Source organism: Diadema setosum, chromosome 14, assembly GCF_964275005.1.
Source record: "Diadema setosum chromosome 14, eeDiaSeto1, whole genome shotgun sequence".
Classification (NCBI taxonomy): Eukaryota; Metazoa; Echinodermata; class Echinoidea; order Diadematoida; family Diadematidae; genus Diadema; species Diadema setosum.
In genome coordinates, this window is record NC_092698.1 from 23,754,712 (window position 1) to 23,774,521 (window position 19,810).

General features: G+C 39.0%; 1 protein-coding gene across 1 annotated transcript in view; it reads right to left on the minus strand.

The window, feature by feature from the left end:
- Window positions 1–2,484: 2,484 nt before the first annotated feature.
- Window positions 2,485–19,810, minus strand: part of LOC140237916 (cyclin-dependent kinase 4-like) — a 38,434-nt gene continuing 21,108 nt past the window's right edge. The window contains exons 3-8 of the mRNA XM_072317847.1: window positions 12,796–12,934; window positions 8,452–8,619; window positions 7,502–7,611; window positions 6,485–6,535; window positions 5,539–5,677; window positions 2,485–3,175 (exon numbers count right to left, since the gene is read on the minus strand). Coding sequence (XP_072173948.1) covers window positions 2,837–3,175; window positions 5,539–5,677; window positions 6,485–6,535; window positions 7,502–7,611; window positions 8,452–8,619; window positions 12,796–12,934 — 946 coding nt within the window. The 3' untranslated portion in view covers window positions 2,485–2,836. The remainder of the gene's footprint in view (window positions 3,176–5,538; window positions 5,678–6,484; window positions 6,536–7,501; window positions 7,612–8,451; window positions 8,620–12,795; window positions 12,935–19,810) is intronic.

Here is a 19,810-nt window from a genome sequence, read left to right on the forward strand (position 1 = left end):
TTAATTTTCTGTCTGTTTGTTGAGATTTTCCCCAGTAGCAAAATCCAACATTAGACTTTACACAAGGCTGCACACTGGCACTGGTCCAATGGTCCAGACCAGGAAAGATGACTTTCAGACCAGTGACTTTTTTCAGAGATAGACCAGTAAAAAATTGAAAAAACTTGGTACCTACTGGTCCAACAGGGAAAGGGCGGACCTGTAGAAAAAAATGTGTTAGTGTACACTGACAGCCCTACTTTACATATCCATAAAATGCTCCAATGAAACGAAGAACCCCTTTCTTCCCCTCCACAGCAAGACATGAAAAGAACATGACTGCATGCCCATTTCTATCTAATTTTGTTGTTGTGAGAGAAACGACTGTTTCCCTTGGCACGGAGAAGATAAACATCCAGCCTGGGCTATCAAATTTAAAAACTAAGTGAGATATAATCACCGGATCCTGGCAAAGTTTTAGTACACAGTGCAGCCATGAAGGAAACATCTGTAGGTGGGGGAAAATCAGTGTGGGTGTCAAAAAGGAGAAGAATTAAAAGGGGGTGGATCTCTAGTCCAAGGATTTTTCTGTATCTGTGGCATGATGCAATGCCAGCATTAAAGGGAAAAAATTGATTTCTTCCAATTGTTGCTTCTTTTTTTCTTTAACCAATCGTAAACTTCACACTGCATTGTAAAGTTCGTGAGTTGGCTTCACTAAATTTGTATCAGCATAGGCTTCTTGTTGTCGAGTGAATAACTTCTCAAAAAATGTTTTTTCAGGATTAACTTTTTTCCCTCTTTTTTTTTACATTCAACTCAGAAAAGGAAGGAAATTGGAGAAAAGATACATAAAATGTTGACATCATTACAACAAGAGCACAACATAACAGTGTTCTGTGCTTTTAGTACTAGAGAGGCAACCTTACAATTAACTGAAAAATAGTACACAGCACATTATCCAAGATAAATTTTACTGTTGGCTCTTCCTCCACATGAAAGAATCTAGAATAGGCAAGGAATGGAACTTTGGAGTGCAAATATGATCAGTCAGAAGAACATAAAGGTGTGAGGTATTCCAAATTACTGTATCTGGCATATATTTCAAGGGGTTATTATATTCATGAATTTTGCGGTGCTATTCGCAAAACTGAGTAAATGGGAATGTGACGTGCAAGCATGTACATGAACTGGTACACAGCACACAGCACACAGCACATGAACAAGGTTTGTGATATAACTGTACTCAACAATCGCGAATTTAACCACTTGCGAGATGGTGTGGAAGTCCTGATACACTAGAAATGAGTGTCGCTGAATACATATTCAGCGATATATACACCATTGTATATATGACATACACAACACTGTTGCGTAACTCTATGGGCTTTAGGGAATTTACCCTACCTGGGCCCTCCAGAAAGAAACACACCATAAAATCATTGCAGGGAGCAATGGGCAAAGGCACACTTAGGCACAATACACCAGCCGCAGAGGCATGGCAAAAGGGGATCGTACTGGCAGAAAATCCATCACTACAACTTTTATGTCAAACTCCGGCACTGTACCGGTCTATTCTAGGGGTCTTTTCTTTTGTAGGGGAGGGAAGGGGGGAATCTCAAATCAAATGATCCTCTTTTTTGTTGACAGTCCTGGATGTGGCATCTTTAATTCTCTTGGCAGTCCAGAGATCAACATCCTTGGATCATACAAAAGGGTCATCGTGGCGGTCTCAACTTCAACTCGTGATGAAAAACCAGAAGACGGCAACCTAATTGTTGGCTATGTTTTTTTTTCCCCACTGGACCCCCCCCCCCCCCCCCCCCCCCCCCAGGGTCAAATACACCACATTCTAAGTTTGACACCACAGCAAAGAGCTTTCAATGACACTTTGCAGACAGTATATAGCAGCAGACTACAGCAACAGTGACATAGGTATGACCGTAATGCCGTGTCCAACAGAAAATAGTCGTTATCTCTGGAAAAAGCAGAGCTTCAAGCAATGATTTTCTTCCCACACAAACATCTTCCATGGTATTGAATACACACTCTGGCTGCATTGTCATTAATGCACCTTCTTTATAATTTAATCATGAATATTCTGAATGACAATATAACCCTGATCTGCACTGTGGTCACCAAAACTTACACTAAAATCTGACTCAAAAAATGAGCATCCTCCAAAGACAAAGAGAAAAAAAAAGAGAAGAAAATTGATATTAATTCAATACACGTATTCAATTCAATTAATACTTTACAGAAAAGAACTCAAATGCATGTACACACAGCATCCATCAACACTCCACACAGTCTAGTTCAACACATAATGACCAAGAAAGCGTACTTACGTTTACAATGTGATCTTCTGGTCTCTATCAAAAACAAACAAACAAACAAACAAAAGAATGAAGACAATAATGATAAAGACAGAAAGAGTAAACTTCTGCTCAACAAAAAACCTTGGCAGATTGAATCAGCTGCATTAGCATCCACTGAAGTCCCCTTCAAGCACATAAAATGCTTGGGCAGTGGACATGCGACTCAGTTGGACCATGAACCCAACACAAATAAGGCCACATTGACAGTCAGTCAATTTGCGATTCCTGTCCACTGAACCACGTCCATCTGTCCATCGCAACAAGAGTACTTTGACCGCTGCTTCACTCCTCAAACACCTGTCCTCTCTACCCTTGTTCGGCCACGCCCTAGAGGCTGCTAATAAACAAAGAATGGGCTGGCTCTGCAATGGCACACATTAATTGGGAGCTAATGATGGTTTGGTGCATTGAAACCTTATTCAGCTACACCATTTTTTTTTTTTTCGTTGTCTAGACAAAAATTTGCCCATCATCCCAGTTCACCGCTCCGGCATGCTGCTTGGCTGACTGCTCATGTGGGAGGTTGGGCTGCCATCCGGCTGTGACCACGATTTGCTCGGGGAAGCATAGCACGCACTTGCAGCGGCCGCAGGCTGCCTACAGCTGTCCTTTTCTCCTGCCTCTTCTTTTCCATCCTCCTTATCATCATCACTGCCTTCTTCTACCTCATCCTCATCCTCTTCCTCCTCCTGATCGTCATCATCATCATCATCATCATCCTCATCTTCGTCATCATCCTTGTCACTTCTGGAAAAGTAGCTGTGGCTCAAACTCTGCTCGGCCGTAATGCGGTGATCAGGGTTGAATGCAAGCATGCTCTACAGATGACAAAAAAAAAAAAAAGACAAACAAACTCATGACCCAGTGACATGTTTTTACATCGCTACAACACAATATTAGGTGACCGCCCAGCTCCAAGCCCACAAAAGGTCACAGATTAATAGGATTCTCTTTGATGGGCCAAAACATGTCATTTGGGTTGACTGACTCAAATTTTGAAAGTTTGTCTTAATTGGCTTGGAGAGTAATCTTTTCTCTACCTTCTGTCAAAATTTGGCGGCTTACAACAAAACCAAAATCAAGATTTCTGCTGCTTTCCTGGACCATATTTTTATGGACAAGTGCAGCTTTCGATGAACATGTTTTCATTGATACTTCTGCACTGCACGCCCGAGTGACCCCAATCTTTAAATCCTCTTTTCTCCCTTTTCTGTGAAACTGCATGTTGTGATTCTCTCTCATTTCAATCACTTTTTGAATAGGTTTAATAGGATGGTCCAATTTTTACAAATTATCATTATAGAGCTTAGAGGATACTATTTCAATCTATGTAGAAATGTGAAAATTCACTTGGCCTACGTGTACTTTTTGTTGGTTTTGAGCTTGGTAGTATGACGATCAGCCTTAAAAAAAAAAATACCTTTGAAGTCAGAAGCTAGAAGTTTTTGTTTTCCTTGTCTTTAAAAGAGTTAAATTCATTTTTTAAGTGATATATTGCTCGTCTTATTTGGAGGACCTTGTAGAACCATTCAATAAAGCCCTTTCTTGAACCAAATAACAAGAGGAAGTACTGTATACGCCATATATTTTGCGAGTCTAAATTTTCGCGAATTGGGAATTCCCGACGATTTTGCGAGTGGTTAAATTCGCGATCATGGAGTCCTGTACTGCACGGAGAAATGCACACGCGTACGTATGGGATCAGAGTAAAAATTTTTGCGTGTCTTTAATTTCGCGAACAGCACCTGACTCGCGAAATTCGCGAAAATAAAGACCTCACGAAATATTCGGCGTATACAGTACATGAAAACGGTGAAATATTGCTAGGTGCTGATAATCCATGTTTGTGACTTTCTGATGGTTTCATGCTGTGTGTTCTCACACAGGCAACTGGATATCATTGTACATATAAAGCAACAGTTCAGCAACACTCACTCAGCTCTACAAGATTTTAGTTGTTGCTATGGTGACAGAAATCACTGCATTTTACAATACGACATATTTTGGTGAAACAAAACACATGTATCACCAATGATATTTGACAGAGTTTATATGCATTTCAATGATTACAGTATGAATGAAGGTCTTACAGAATCGAAAGGAAACCGATGAAAACTTTCATTTCCTGTCAAAACATTTCAGATCAAAACTGAAGAAGAAGTTTGTTTCTCATTCGACAAATGTCATCTCGCATCAATAACTCAAGGAAAATCAGCAGAGCTTGTAAAGAGAGCTACAATGTACTACCCAACACACACACACAGGATTTTGAAATCAATAAGAAACATTCTACAGGACCTATCAGGTTTCAGAATGCATGGATTTATGCGAAACACAAACATCTTTTTTTATGTCATAACATCACAATGTTCTCATTTACTGGCCATCAAGTGATAAAAGTCATGATCAGTCTGGCATTTATCAATTCACTAAGTTCCACACATATTCCTTTTCTAGGCAAATGAAATGTTACTCTCCACACAGTTTTGAATAGAAACATTTTAACAGCTGCTAAATAGATACTTTACACCATCAACACATATTCATGGACTTTTTTTAGCTGCTACAGTCATCAATACCTTTCATGTTGCCAGGACATATCATTGCATATCATCTACAATGCAATTTCTTTCATACAGTTTACACATACAGAAAAAAAGTTTAGATGGAAAAGAAGCATATATCCATTTTCATCAACTTCATATATATGAGAGTACAGCTGCTGAACAACACACAAAATTATTCAAATATGTGATGATTTTAGTATCTTCAGTTCACTAATATTTCTTTTTGTGTAACATGTGCAGCATCAGTGAAAAGATCTAATTTTTCTCTATTTTGATGCTGACCTTACTTTTTCATTCAAATTCTCCGTATAACCGATTCGACACTAACTTTTTTAGTCTGGTGGTCCATTTAGGCAACTGAAAATATTTTAATATGAAACTTTAGTGGCCCGAAAAAGAAATATATTGGCCTGAAATAGAAGGAAATATAACAATCAACTTTGCATATGTGTTGCCCGATTGGGCCACCAAAAGATATCCTTTTTGGAAATCTGTTGGCCCGGGCCACTGCTTATGTCAAGCTCTGCATAAACATATATGCATACACACACACAATACACACATATATACTGGAGGTACAGTTATAACAAGCCAGAAATATTGAAGGAACTAACCTCTAACAAAGCCAGAGCATGGTGACTCTGACTGATCTCTGGGACCAGGTCTGACAACGGTCGCTGACCGGTAGACCGAAAAGAGTTCCAAGACAATGCCACATCTGGCCACTGGTCCTCTGGGGGCAGTCCTATCACTCTGTGGGGAGGGTTGGGGGGATAAAGATTAATTGAGATTGGGTTATTGATAGACTTGACTTGTATACCTGCTCCATGGTTATATGGGGAATATGACAGATTCTGCTCACTGTTTTTTTTAATGTTATGGAGGAAAGGTTGAATATTCCAATTTGTGGCTAATAAACAGAATCAACAATTTCAACCTTTCACATTACGACACACAGGTAGAATTTCTGCTGATGGCAAAACACATGTTGATACCTACATTTTGATTCACTCTTTATTACAAACAGAGATGAAAGCAAAGCTGAGTACTTGCACCAATTCTTCTCCAGAAGCAATACACGTTTCGTGTCTCAGGCCCTAATGGAGCACAGAAAACTGTACACTCAAATCACGTGAATCTGTGTACGACATGATTCAGCGTATATATATTTTGATATTACACTATAAAACAATGGCTCATTTACTCTTTCAAAAAGCCAGACTTTCAAAGGACTAAAACATATGAAAATGGTGACAAAAAATAATTTTACTGAAAGAGCATTACCTTTATACATGACCACATGATATTAGTAATGAAAGCTCCTTTTGCTGTCTGTGTACTAACACCGCCAAACATGTGTCCGAAATGACAAATACATTTCATATCAACCAACTAAGTGTGCCATGATAAACTTCTTCATCAACTACTTGTCTTTAAAAGAAATTATTGTTAAATGACTTGATACAAACAGCACACAATCAGGAACATTGATCAAACAAACAAACAAACAAACAAACAACAACAACAACAACAGGATAGGTGGGAGGAAGAAACACTTACTCAAATATTTTCCGCAGCTGATCATTGTCAGATTGTCCCCTGAACAATGGCCTGTAAGACACACACACACACAAAAAAAAAAGAGAACTTCATCAAAAGGTAGTCAAGGCCACACACGTTTGTCAGGGATCACTGCCGCATTGCATCACCACTGTCATTAAACTTGTTTGTTGAAGTATTGTTTTTCCTAGATTCCAGAGAGATATCAATGTAATGCAACATTTCAGAGATTGAGATAGTCATAATAGGTCTCAACATTGAGCTTTGAAGATATTTCTTCCTTTGAAAAATAACTACACAAACAATCAGCAAGACAAATGCAGTTATTCATTAAAAAGACTTGTACAATGACAAGAAATTTAGAAATGAACAAACATTGTTACTATAAAAAAAAAAATGCAAACTAAACTTAAACAAAATCCCATGTAAATGAATGAAGGATCAACTGACTGGATGACTGAATAAATGAAAGGCAAAGAAAGAAAAAACAAACAAAAAAGGCAACAATGAACAATTGATAATCATTTTCAACAGAGCACAGTCTCACAAGTTCAATGGAATTGGCATTAGGCATCCATCTAGCATGTTCATGTTCAATCAATTCAATCTATGCCTGAAAATGTCATCGAGATACATGTACAACAGTGCCCCCCACAACTCCTGACAGTAATATTTGAATACACAATACATTGCTTGGCAAAAGATGTTCACTGAAGTTGCAAAATATTCTGTCATTAGCAAAAAACTTTTTTTCCAATGCGTGCATTTGGTTTATGTAATCAGCATTTCAGCTTATATTTGTTAAAATCAATGGGCACTATATAGGCCTTCTGTTTTGCTTTTGCTTGGGATTGCAACTCTTTTGCTTTTAATTTTGTTATTCTTATTTGCATTATTGTTGTTTTTGTCCAGGCACTTATATCGAAACCATCATGACGACACATTAAACTACAATGTATGAGTCTTCACGCTTCATTGGGAAGACATGGTGGAGACAAGGACCACAGCGTGCCTTACCTTTTGCGATACAGCTCAGCAAATATGCACCCCACACTCCATATGTCGACGGGCGTGGCATAGCTGGCTTGCAGGAGAACCTCAGGAGCACGGTACCACATGGTGACCACCTGACGATGCGGATAGGAAGATGGGGTCATATATGAATATTGCATGAACAATATCTCTTCTAGCACAGGATACAACCCCAAAATGCTGATACTCACATACATAGCTAGAAAAATACACTTGTACATTTATAAAATTTAATTGGCTGCAGGCATTTTTTTTTCTCTTTCATCTCACCACATTCTCTTTATGTAGTTCTGAGATGTTCAGCATCTTAATGCTAATGCTAATATAGGGCTGCCAACATTTCACACATCAAATTCAAGGAAACATTTGTATGTTATATGCATCTCACTGGGCAAGAGTAAATACCCAAATCAGGGAGATTTTTATATCCAGGACGTGAAGACATTCTGAAGTTTTCAACAAAGCCTCCTACACGAGCAGAAGCAAGGAGACTTGGCAGTTCTACTGATATCTGACCAAATTTTGACATTAAGACTATCTCTGACATAATTCTTACATTTAGATTTTCTCTGATTTATTTTCAACACTGTGGCCTGAATTCACAAAGATAGTACAATTGAAACCACGGTTTAAACCATGGACAATTTGTATGGAGCGCCAAGTGTCGCACGGCCTATTTCATTACGAAATTTTCATAATGAAATGACATTTCGTCGACAAAATGATCATTCCATTAACAAAATGGTCATCAGTCGACGAGATGACTGATTTCATAGCGAAATAGGCCATGTGACACTTGGCGCTCCATACATATTGTCCATGGTTTAAACCATGGTTTCAATTGTACCACCTTCGTGAATTCAGGCCTTAGAATCTATTAAGCACATTTCCCTCAGGCTCACATACAGTCGAAAAGAAAAGAAAAGAAATCTGACCACGGGGGTGAGCGCCATCTGAAAGCTGTAGATGCGCGAGAGACCAAAGTCCGTCAGCTTCAGCTTGTTGTCGCTGGTGATGAGGATGTTCTGCGGCTTGAGGTCCCGGTGAGTGATGCGGTGAGAGTGGAGGTACTCCACACCACTCAGCATCTGACTCATTAGACACTACCAGGAGCAAGATGTTGAGACGAGGAGGCAGAGCAGGAGCAGGAGGAACAGAGAAAAAAAAAAAGGAGGGGATATAAATACATGACATATGTGTGACCCTGCACCACAAAACCAACAAAAAGTCGCCAGACATGGATTTTTATTAAGGGCAGATTCTGAAAGAGCAGTCTTTTAGCTTTAAAATGATGTATATAACTTAATTCAAATGGATTCTCTTAACCTATATAAATACTGGAAAGAAAGCACACACTCTGGTAAAGTTTAACTGAGAAAAGAGGCTCTGCAGTACAGGGTCTATTCAAGCGCTTAAAAGCTGTGCTACCTGTGCCATGAATGGGACAAAAAAAAAAAAAAAGATGTAAACCACTGTAGCAACAACAATGAAGGGATTATCAAATTAAGCTGAAATTTAGCATCATGTTTTATTAAAACATTCTGTCCATGATAGATGTCAACTTTCAAAGCAGTGGCATTATCCTTTCAAAAGTTATTAGTGTTGAAAGTGAAGAGTGTGCAAAGGATTTTCAAGAAATGAAAAGGGTTCTCTAAGAAAATCCTGATCACACTACTCTACCAAAAGAATGGGGTTGTAGAAAAACTGCTGAAAACACACTTTCCCATTCAAGTTATGATCCCAAACTCAAGAATAATGTAGAAGACTGGCTCTTTCAGAAAATATGGAAAACTAAAAATTGACTTGGTTGACCAGTTTCACCTTTCTTGAGTCCTCACGTAAAATGAAGGGGTGAGACTTTTTGTTTGTTTGTGATGCACGGTCACATATAATGCTATATGGCACTTTTATCTACAGATGAGATAAAGAGTTTTTCAGTCTTTACTGACAAGAATTTCATGTAAGAAGAGCTTGATAGCTATATTTTGCCCTTTGTGAGTTAGTGCTGATCTGCTCTAAAAACTCCACAACACTGTACACACTATCCAAAGTCCCTGGCACAGTAAGATTCAATGTTTCCTCACACCTACACATGATACACACAGGAATTGGCAATAGTCCCAAAGCAGGCAAGTACGCCGGGACAGCGTGGTCGGAGGAGACTTGCTCAATTTGCCATCTCGTCTGGGCGGCATGACTATCAATAACTGGAGCCCTTAAAAAAGGGCTTATTGTATCATTCACAGTCGGCAAATCGAGAAAGAATACACAAAATATGAATTTCAAGGGTTAGAAATATGCTTATTAATAATCATTAAATTGACAATATAATCCAGTTGAATCTTTAAAAGGATATTATCTCAACTGTCGGAGAACTGCTGGGGAGATCTGAAATGCATAGCGCCGGCAGAAGAAAGAGGAAGCATGTCTGCGTGCGCAGTCTTATATACAGCGCAAGAGCAGGCTCCTGAGTGGTTGCCAGGGCAACTAGGGTTCAAAGAACTTTTTAAGCTACCAAGCTTGATTCTAACTAGCATATACAGGTCAGTTAAAGCAAGATGAAGTAGACAATGTTTGTTGATGTCTGAGGTGCTTTATAAAAGAAACAGTGTATCATCTTTACTCATGCTATGGAACAAGATTTCGCACTCGCTGAAAGATGAGACACTACCTCGTCTTTCACTTCTAGTAAAATCTTGTACCATGGCCCTCATGACCATGCACTATTCTATTGCTCATCACCTGACTTGAGTGCTCTACTTGGCACGATGCTCCGATACCATGTTGTCTTCAAATCTTTGCCAAGGTGAGGGCACTGGGGATTTGTGTAAAATGTATTAATTTTTGAAAGGCTAAATGTTGCTGTTATTTTTGCTGCTGCTTTTGCTTGTGTGGTTGTGGTTGTTGTGAGATTTTTTTTTTTTTTTTTTGGGGGGGGGGGGGTGGTACATCAAGCAGTAAATATATCATCAGAGCAGTAATGACATCTTGTTGTTAACAAGCAGCTTTCTGCTGCCAAGAATCTGCCAGGACATTCACTTGCACACCTTGCCGGGGCACTCCTGACCATGATGCACTATTTGTATTTGGGGCAAAGGAAAAAAAAGAAGAATGCATACTCTATATACGCTTATGTATTCTTCTCCTGTCCTCCTAGCCTTTCTCTTCCCTCTTCATTGTAATTTCAATGCAATATCTTAATTTTTTTTGTATTAAATGTATGTATTTCATGTATGTATGGTATAAAACTCATGTTAAGTTATTTTCATTATTTATGTTCTTCATTTATGCACCTTTATCTTTATGTATGTCCGAAAATCAATTTTATGTATATTTTATACATGACAATAAATTATCTTGAATCTTGAATCTTGAATCTTGTATACTAATCGCCAACGTAAGTGCTCCACAGTACTTGGCATGATAATCCGATATCATATTGTCTTAAAATCTTTACCAAGGTGAGGGCACTCGAGATTTGTGTGTCAATGAGATTTGTGTATCAATGCAGGCAAATTGGGAGTGCTGCATGCTGTTTTTGTTTTTGCTGCTGCTTCTGTTTGTGTTGTTGTGGTTGTTCTTGCTGTTTTGGTGGTGGTACAGTAAATACATCATCTCAGCAGTGCAATGACATCTTGCCATAAGCAACCAGAGGTTTTCTGTTGCAAAGAATCCGCCAGGATATTCTCTTCCACTCCTTGCTGGGTACTTTCCTGTTTACACGATGGTCAAGCACTTTGGACAACTCACAGTGCTTAAAGGGATGAAGCACTTTGGACAACTCACAGTGCTTAAAGGTAGGGAATCCCATTTGCATGCCTTACATGAAGAGTTGTATAAATACAGTGGTATGTTGAAGAGAGTATCATTTTAGAAACTCCCATAAAGTATTGAAAGTGGAAGGTAACATTTAGTACATTTTTATTGACCGTTAGATTTTGAATTGAATTTTTTTCGGGGCTCACCGTAAATTCCAGTACATTACTAGGCTACCTTTGCAGACCCATGCACTGCATGTGTGTCCATCATGTATATTTTGTGAAGAAAGTTCATCAAAACTTACAAACATCTCTAGATATACATTCTTGCCACACACTCTACTTGTTATTACATCAGCTCTTATACTTTTAGATTTGTGTTTATAGATAAAAGATACAGAAGACTGCAACAAAAATGCTTAAGTGTGGCTGACACACAGAACTACTGAGTAGTTGAGTTTTGTGCATTATTCAAATTGTAGATTGACTTCCAAATTTCTCAGCAGTGGCCTAAACAAGTCCCATGAGGTTCATATTTAATGTTTTGCTGCATTTTGGGAGGTCTGTAAAAGGTATCCCCTACCTTTAAAGGAATGGATAGCTTTGATTGAGATGGGGGATTCAGATTCTAACTTTTTGTGAGATGATTAAAACCCACTTTGAATATAAAATACACTGTAAGAGCATACATTTCTAAAAGGATTTAAAGGTTATTTGATGAAAATTGGTTTTTAAATGGCTGAGATACAAAAAAAAAATAGTAAGACAAAGTGGTCCTTACAATAAGTGAGTCCCACCTTTTTAACAGGACTTCTTTTTTTAAGATGTCTCAGCCATTTTAAAACCAATTTTAATCAAATAAACTTTGAATTCCTCTTAATGTGTATGCTTTATCATAATTCATATGAAAATTGTCATCATCTCACAAAAAGAAGTTGGAAACCTGAAGCCCCATCTCCACCAAAACTATATGATTCCTTTAAAGGCCGTATCTTTCACAATGTTTCCAGTTTAAAAGAACGAAAAAAACAACAACAATCATACAGCAACATGGTCGAACATGCCACCAGTGTTTCTGATATTGTACACAAATATAGTTAAAAATCATTTTTTTTAAATGAATAAAATGTGTTGAAAAAGAACTGTGAGTACTTTTGCTTTTTTGTCACAGATCTAACATCAATATCATTTTGGTGCAAATTTGAAACCTCCTAACAAAATCACTGACACATTCTTAAAACCAGTAAGAAGATTTTTCCAGAAATGCTCAAAAGACATTGTAGTGACAGTCAAGTAATATTGAAATGTTATTTCCTAAAATCTGAATGGCAAGATACTATCACGCACTACCTGTCAATATAATTTTTGAATTTCTTTTATGTATCATACTACTAACAACTGCAATACAAATTCACAAATTACTGATTAACCTTACATTCAGAGGAATGAGGATTTAAGTCATAATTTTGTGAGTGTCTCACGGTTGAGACTGACAAACCTTGATGGTCAAGACTGACTAACCTTGATGGTCGCATGACCAAGGCCCGGGGGTGGACACCTCTCCAGGTACTGGGCGAGATCTTGGTCAATCAGCTCAAAGACCAACGTCAGCATCATCTCCGATCTTCCAACATCCAGGCCGTCGCACACATCAAGCAGCCTATTGAAAGGAACGGAGGAAAGATGGAGAAAAATATGACAACTATAACAAATATTTGGACTATGACAGGTGCGATTATTCAATTACAGTGATGAGCTACAATGGAGCTTTGCATATTAGCAGTAACCCAAATTCCAGACGCTCGGGCCACAGCCAGGAAATGCATATACCAAAGTAGCTGTTTGCAGGCACGGTAGACTAACTCCGCTTTATGCAAATATACAGCAGGCCCAAGCAGGGGTGCACGTCACGAGACCGACACCCATGAGTCATACCGCCCATGAGTCATACAGCCCACGAGTCATACAGCCCATGAGTTTGACACTAAGCTAACAAGGCCCACGAGACCGACACATTAAGTCCTGCATTGTATCTGTCGAACTCGTGGGCTGTTTTAACCTAGTGTCGAACTCATGGGCTTTATTTGCCTAGTGTCAAACTCATGGGCTATATGACTCGTGGGTGTCGGTCTCTAGGGATGACCCTCATGCAGTAGAGAAGGACAGACCTGAGAATGGACAGGTGAATGGATGGAAGAGGACAGACAGACAGACAAACATCAAATAATGTAGGAAGTTAAAGAGAACGACTGGTCAACTGGTATAAAGACAGATAATGAGACAATAAAAACACAAATATTTTCCACGTCAACAACTAAAAGGTCAACTGCTATTTCAACTTTTACACAAATCAATGAAACCGAGCTTTCGAGGAAGAGCTCCTGTTACATATCTAATCCCTAGCTGCAATGCAATATTTGATCCTTGAAAACAATTACAAGTTGAAAGCAAAAAATGTTGACACATTTTTGGTCACATCTTTAAAATTAGTTTCTAATGGCTAACACCTTAAGTATTTCCGGTAAACGTATGGAAAGCTTTTCATACATGGTTGCACTGTTCATTCAAAAAACCTCTTGAGCTTAAACCTGTACCCAAAGATAATAGGTAACCACCCCACCCCGACATTTCAAAGAGTTATAACCATACAAAGAATCCAAGTTTTTCCATATTCACAATATGGTGCTGCCCAGAACAAATTGTTGTAATGTTGCTGATTTCAAGGATGTGACAATTAAGTGAAATTCCTTTAAAGTACTCTCCCCATTGTACATATACAGTCATGGTCACGACAGTGGATCAAACATTTATCAGAAGCTCTATAAAACGTTGACAACTTTTGTCAGCTGATTGCTGCACAGCTTACAGTTAACTTGGGTACAAATATCTGCTTGTTTGATGTAATCATCGGCTAGTTTGATATTATGAATATCTGCCTGTTCTGCTTGCAGAGGCATTTGTACTCCTTTAAAAGGATTGTATACTATTGGTTGAGATAAGGATTCAGCTTTTAACTTTTAGGGAGATACTTAGAAACCACTTTATTAAATGTTAAAGAGCATATGATTCTCATAAAGAAGAACTCAGTTTGATTTGATGAAAATTGGTTTTGAAATGGCTGTAATGTCCAAAAACAAAGTAAAACAAAGCGATCCTAATAAAAATGTGTCCCATGATCCTAATAAAAGGTCCCATCTTTATCAAGATCGCTTTGGTTTGGATATATCAGCCATTTCAAAACAATTTTCATCAAATAAGCTTTGAATTCCTCTTAGAATAATATGCTCTTTTATATTTCTAAAGGTGTTTCACGTTATCTGAACAAAAAAAACCCAACAACTTAGAAACCTGAAGCCTGGTCTCAAGCAAAAGTATACCATCCCTTTAAAGGGGATGGCTAGTAACTGATCAGTGGGAATGCTGGGGATGATTGCTCCAATCCTTTAGCGTGCCTGTACAGTGACGGGGCAATCATTAACGGGCCGTTAATGATCGCCCCATCACTGTACAGGCACGCTAACCTGGAAACATTAAACTGCGCATTACTTGAATTTGAGACCATTCTAAAGCAAGTAATTTTCACACAACAACTGATATAATGTACTCTTAAATGAATCCCAAAAGGATTGGAACAATCATCCCAAGCATTCCCACTGATCAGTTACTAGCCATCCCCTTTAATGTGGCAGTATGGTGGTTCCACCTGCTGGTTGGAGAAGAGAGAATGAAAGCAGACACAGAACTCACACACACACACACACACACACACACACACACATACACACACACACACACATAACTCACAGGCACATGTACACATACACACAAAAGAGAACACTTGAAAACTTGGGTCGATCATTAAGTCCTTTTGATGCCTGGGTTCAAAGTACATTTTGAAAAGTTTCCCAAAACGAAAGGTGACCGCAATCACCTAAGAGCCTAGCTTGCTATGCAAGACATTTCGACCGCTTCCGATTTGATTACCATGTGACATTGATAAAGGTGGCCACAAAGGTTTACTTAGCTGGTGGGCTCACTTGTGTTCTTATTACCATGCATGCCTCAGTGCTCCCTTGTTCATTCCCCAAGGTCTTTTTTTTTTTTTCGGGGGGGGGGGGGGGGGGGGGGGCTGGGGAGGGGGTCCTCTGGTACTGTAGTGCCCCTATACTCTTTGGCGAGACAGCGCATCATCATTCTTTGTCATCTCTTCAGCTCTTACGCGGCAGACTCCCACAAAGACCCCATGCGTGATGCATCAAAGAGAATTTACCCTTGTAGTTGATAAGTAAGGGCAAGACTCTTAGATAATAGAAAATATGTTATTGTTTTCTCTTTATTCTACGAGCCATTAAACACCATTGTGTTGTCTATATTTCACTGCAACGCTTTCTGAAAGTACTGCAAGTGACAGACATGTTGTGCCAAAACGTGGGATTCCTTTCTCACACAGGAGTACAAAAACTTCTCCTCACCTACAGGTATACAGTACAAGTATATGAAATAACATACGACTGTGCACACAGGGTAAAAAGCAGGTGAAGAACACATGCTGTCAAACTTTCACAGTGAAACAAGTTACTGTAAAACACGATATATTCGCGGCATGAATTTTTCGCGAATTGGAGCAGATGGCCTTTTTTGCGGCATGAAATTTTCACAAACTGCCACTGGCATTCAATGCATATACTGTAGACAAGAACTTCGCGTGCATTTTTATTTCACGAATCTTGGCGCTCGCGAAATTCGCGAAATTAAAATGCACGCGAACATTCCTCGTTTTACGGTATGGGACACTGACATACCATTTCCAGTAGAAGTACCAGTAGTGGAGGCAGAGGAAAACAGATAGCCATTGGCCTACCAAAGGTCCACCCTTTCCCATGTCCGAAGATTTGGATTTAGCGCCGCAGATAGACTCTGCCCCTAGCAACAAAGGAGTGATCTTAATTGGTCAGTGCGTGGCATCCTGGTTACTTATTGGTCGTGCATAGACCGCTGGCGCTAAGCTTGAACGAACATCGCGGAAGATGCTAGGAGCATCCCTTCTATTGTCAAGAGGTAAAAAATTTTTGTCTCCCCTTGATTATGATAGCATCCGAAGGAAAACTTTGAAGGCGGTTTTCTGGACATGCTGATTTCCTTAACTACTCAACATGCATTAATGTAGTCATCGATATCTCTGCAACTGAGTACTTTTATGAGTCGTGTTATATAAATATGAAATGAAAGTGAAAGAGTAAGGGAATAATGTCATGTCATTTTCAGAAAATCATGGAGGTGGAAGAAACCCCCCCCCCCCCCCCCCCCGACTTTCAGATCATTTTGTTGTTGCGGGTCACATTTACTATCCACATTAAATCCAAAGACAAAAGTTGGTATTATTTTTGAATGAATATATATGCAGAATCCACTGCTACAAGTTGGATGAGAATCATCAGAATCATCACTGGCTATGGGGCAGAACCTCAGTATAGTCTAAAGGATTTAACAACTGATGTCTATCAATCAGGAGGTCATGGGTTCGAATCCCACCTGAGTAAATTGTATGTATACCCATGATTTTTTATCATGGCTAATCACTCTTAACACCATTTAATAATCAGTGTTTATTTACTTTGATAAAGGGCACTTTGTCAATCAGTTCCAATAAAAACAACTCAATGCAATAATTATCAATTTGAAGTTTGAAATGCCAACATGCCGTGAGAGATGGAAGTCTCAGATCAGGACCCTAAAGCTACTTTCGAAAACCTCAAGCATTCAAGAGCTTGGCAAGCATCAATGGATCAAAAGATCACGCATCAGTAGCCAGGCATTCATGATAGCCAAAAAAATTAAAATGTGGCAGCACTCTAGTACAAATGTATGTCATACCTCATTGAGTATTTGACATCATTTACTATTTTAAACTTCAGTGAGCATGTTTCTGAACATCTTGCACATATTATATGTAGCTGCCATTTCTCTCTGGTTCCCACACTTCAGCCAGGCTATAGTCCAACAATCTTTTCTACTCAATAGTACTAATTATTGATTTGGGCAGGAGTTTGTGAAATCACACACTGTATCCCCGCATAAGAACCTCAAATCAAAGTAGCATTAGGTCTTCAAGACAGACTCAAGGCTGCAAAATAACACATAACATTTAACACGTATGTCACAGCTCTGAGGATAAAAGATAAATAGAATTAATATTCTTGTTTTCTTTATCCAAATCTGCACTGCACGGATGATTAGTTTGTATACAGCAATTAGGTATCTGTTGCTCTAAAACAGGATCCCCCATTTATCTATTTATTTTTTTTTTTTACCAGGCTCTACAGCTTTTTCATAGTATTTGTGAATTGTGGTAAGTGAAGACAGTGAGGGTGTAGCAATTTTATAGGGGATCGCACAAGGCAAAGACCAAATGCTGGCAGCAAAATTTGGTGATGCAAAGGTGGAAGTTAGCAAATTTGGATGATGGGATTCAAAAGACAATCTCCCAGGGACTTGCCTCTTGCTGTTGACTTGTCTCTGCCTTTATACCTGATGACCCTCTGCTCGCCACTCTTACAATTACTAGAGTAAGCCTTGGACAAAGGCTAGGTTACCTGTTGACTGCAGAGCACTTCTGTGTCCAAATGCATAGAGAGGGATGTATCATAAAGCATTACCCATCCACCACAAATAACATCATTGCTTTTTTTTAAATACAACCTTTCAATAAACAATAATGCCCAGAATCTATAAACACTGGTCAGCATAATTTTGCCATGTTGCATCTTCTGCTATGACTTTAACATTACCTTGAATATACTTCCCCGTTGAGCCTAAAGCAAGCTAGATGATAATTCTATGTAATTTGTACCGTTCTCATTTCAATCAATGCTGTCCGCTGCTCAACTGATACATGAAAACCAAAACTAGCGTGCAAGGGATCATTAACACTAACGTTTGGTCATTCTTTCACAACAGTCGTGACGCTTTATTTACATGAAAGCTCATTCCCAGCTGCAGATAATGTTGAAGTGGCTGGCGTTGGCATCGCAGTGCTACTTCCGGAAGCTGAGCTGTGTAGCGATCTTCCCGCCCCAGTCTTTCACACTCTTTAGAAGGACCACAAGCTCTACTGTGAATTTCTGTTGGCCCTATGGGCTTTCATGTGGAATATTATCTTGGAATAAATCTCACAGCAATGTGTGTAAAAGCCAGAGGAGAGTACTACTGCATCAAACTCTCCCTTTTCTCCCAAGAGCTCGGGTAAGTTTTATGGCTTTGTTCGCTAAAAGAAAAAGGCCAAGTTTATATGTGTAGGGGATGTGATATAGCAAAGAGCCATGCATGCAATCATGTGGGGCGTACAGTATAATGAGAAAAGCACCGTGCAATAAATTCAAACTCTGAACCGTGACTCCTGAATGGACGGCAGGTAGCAAATGGTATGGAACTGCAGTTACTGGGTCATACATTCAAACACCAGGCAGTCTTCCACAGAGTAGAAAGCTGCTATGTATGACTTTGAATGATAGGCCTACATATTGTTTTGTGGACAGTCATTGCATGATAATGGGTGGACGGAAATATCCCAGCAGAGGGTGGTGGAATCAGGATTCACCGTTACGGAGTCTGTGGGCATAAAATTTTATGACACTTCAAGGACAGGAAACTACAGAACTGAACCTGCAGCGACAAATGGAGGATGTGAGCCAAGTCATGAAATACAAACCCTGCAAAAATATCATGCTTTTCTGCTCTCAAACACCAGAAGGACAGTAACGTGGTAAAAGCTGTTGTATACATAGCTCAAAGTCCTCATTTTTTTTTTTGGTCTACATCAACATCGATATCACTTTTGAGTATTTATTTTACCACTCTGCTATTAAATGAACAAGACCACAGTATGCTGACAGTCTAATGTATGGGGCAGTTCCGCCTGTATGTCACTTCCATATGCACAGCATCAGTCAAAGCATGGAGCTATTGTAGCCCCATGATCAATGTTTGAATAGCTTGAAGCTTTGCGGTCGTTCCCCCTTGCAATATACTTGTTTTATCATTCATTTTTCATTCTATCTTTCTCGCATCTTGTTCTTTGGCTAACAATCACAGTGAGATGTCAATCTGAAGAAAAAAAAAAGAACCGACTTTGATAAGGGACAATAAAACAAATAACTATGACCTGTAACTCTCAGGACAGCATTAGAGGGATGGTATAGTTTTGGTTGAGTTTGCAAGATAATTAGAACTACTTACATGAAATATCTAAGGACAAGTTCAATATACATGTGGATTGAGTGAATATAACAATATCAGTAGAACAAAGAAGAGAAAGTTTTAGGAAAATCAGACAATCCATTCAAAAGTTCTGAATTTTTAAACTTTCTGTACAGTCACTGCTTGAGGAGAAGACTACTACAGATTGTGATGTTACTTGATACCCCTTCTCATCATTTCATTTTGATCTATTTCACAATTGTGACATCTTCTACTGTATTGATTCTATCTCTTATTTTTTTCTTTATGTCTGTATGTGTTATGTCTCCCCCATCAGCAC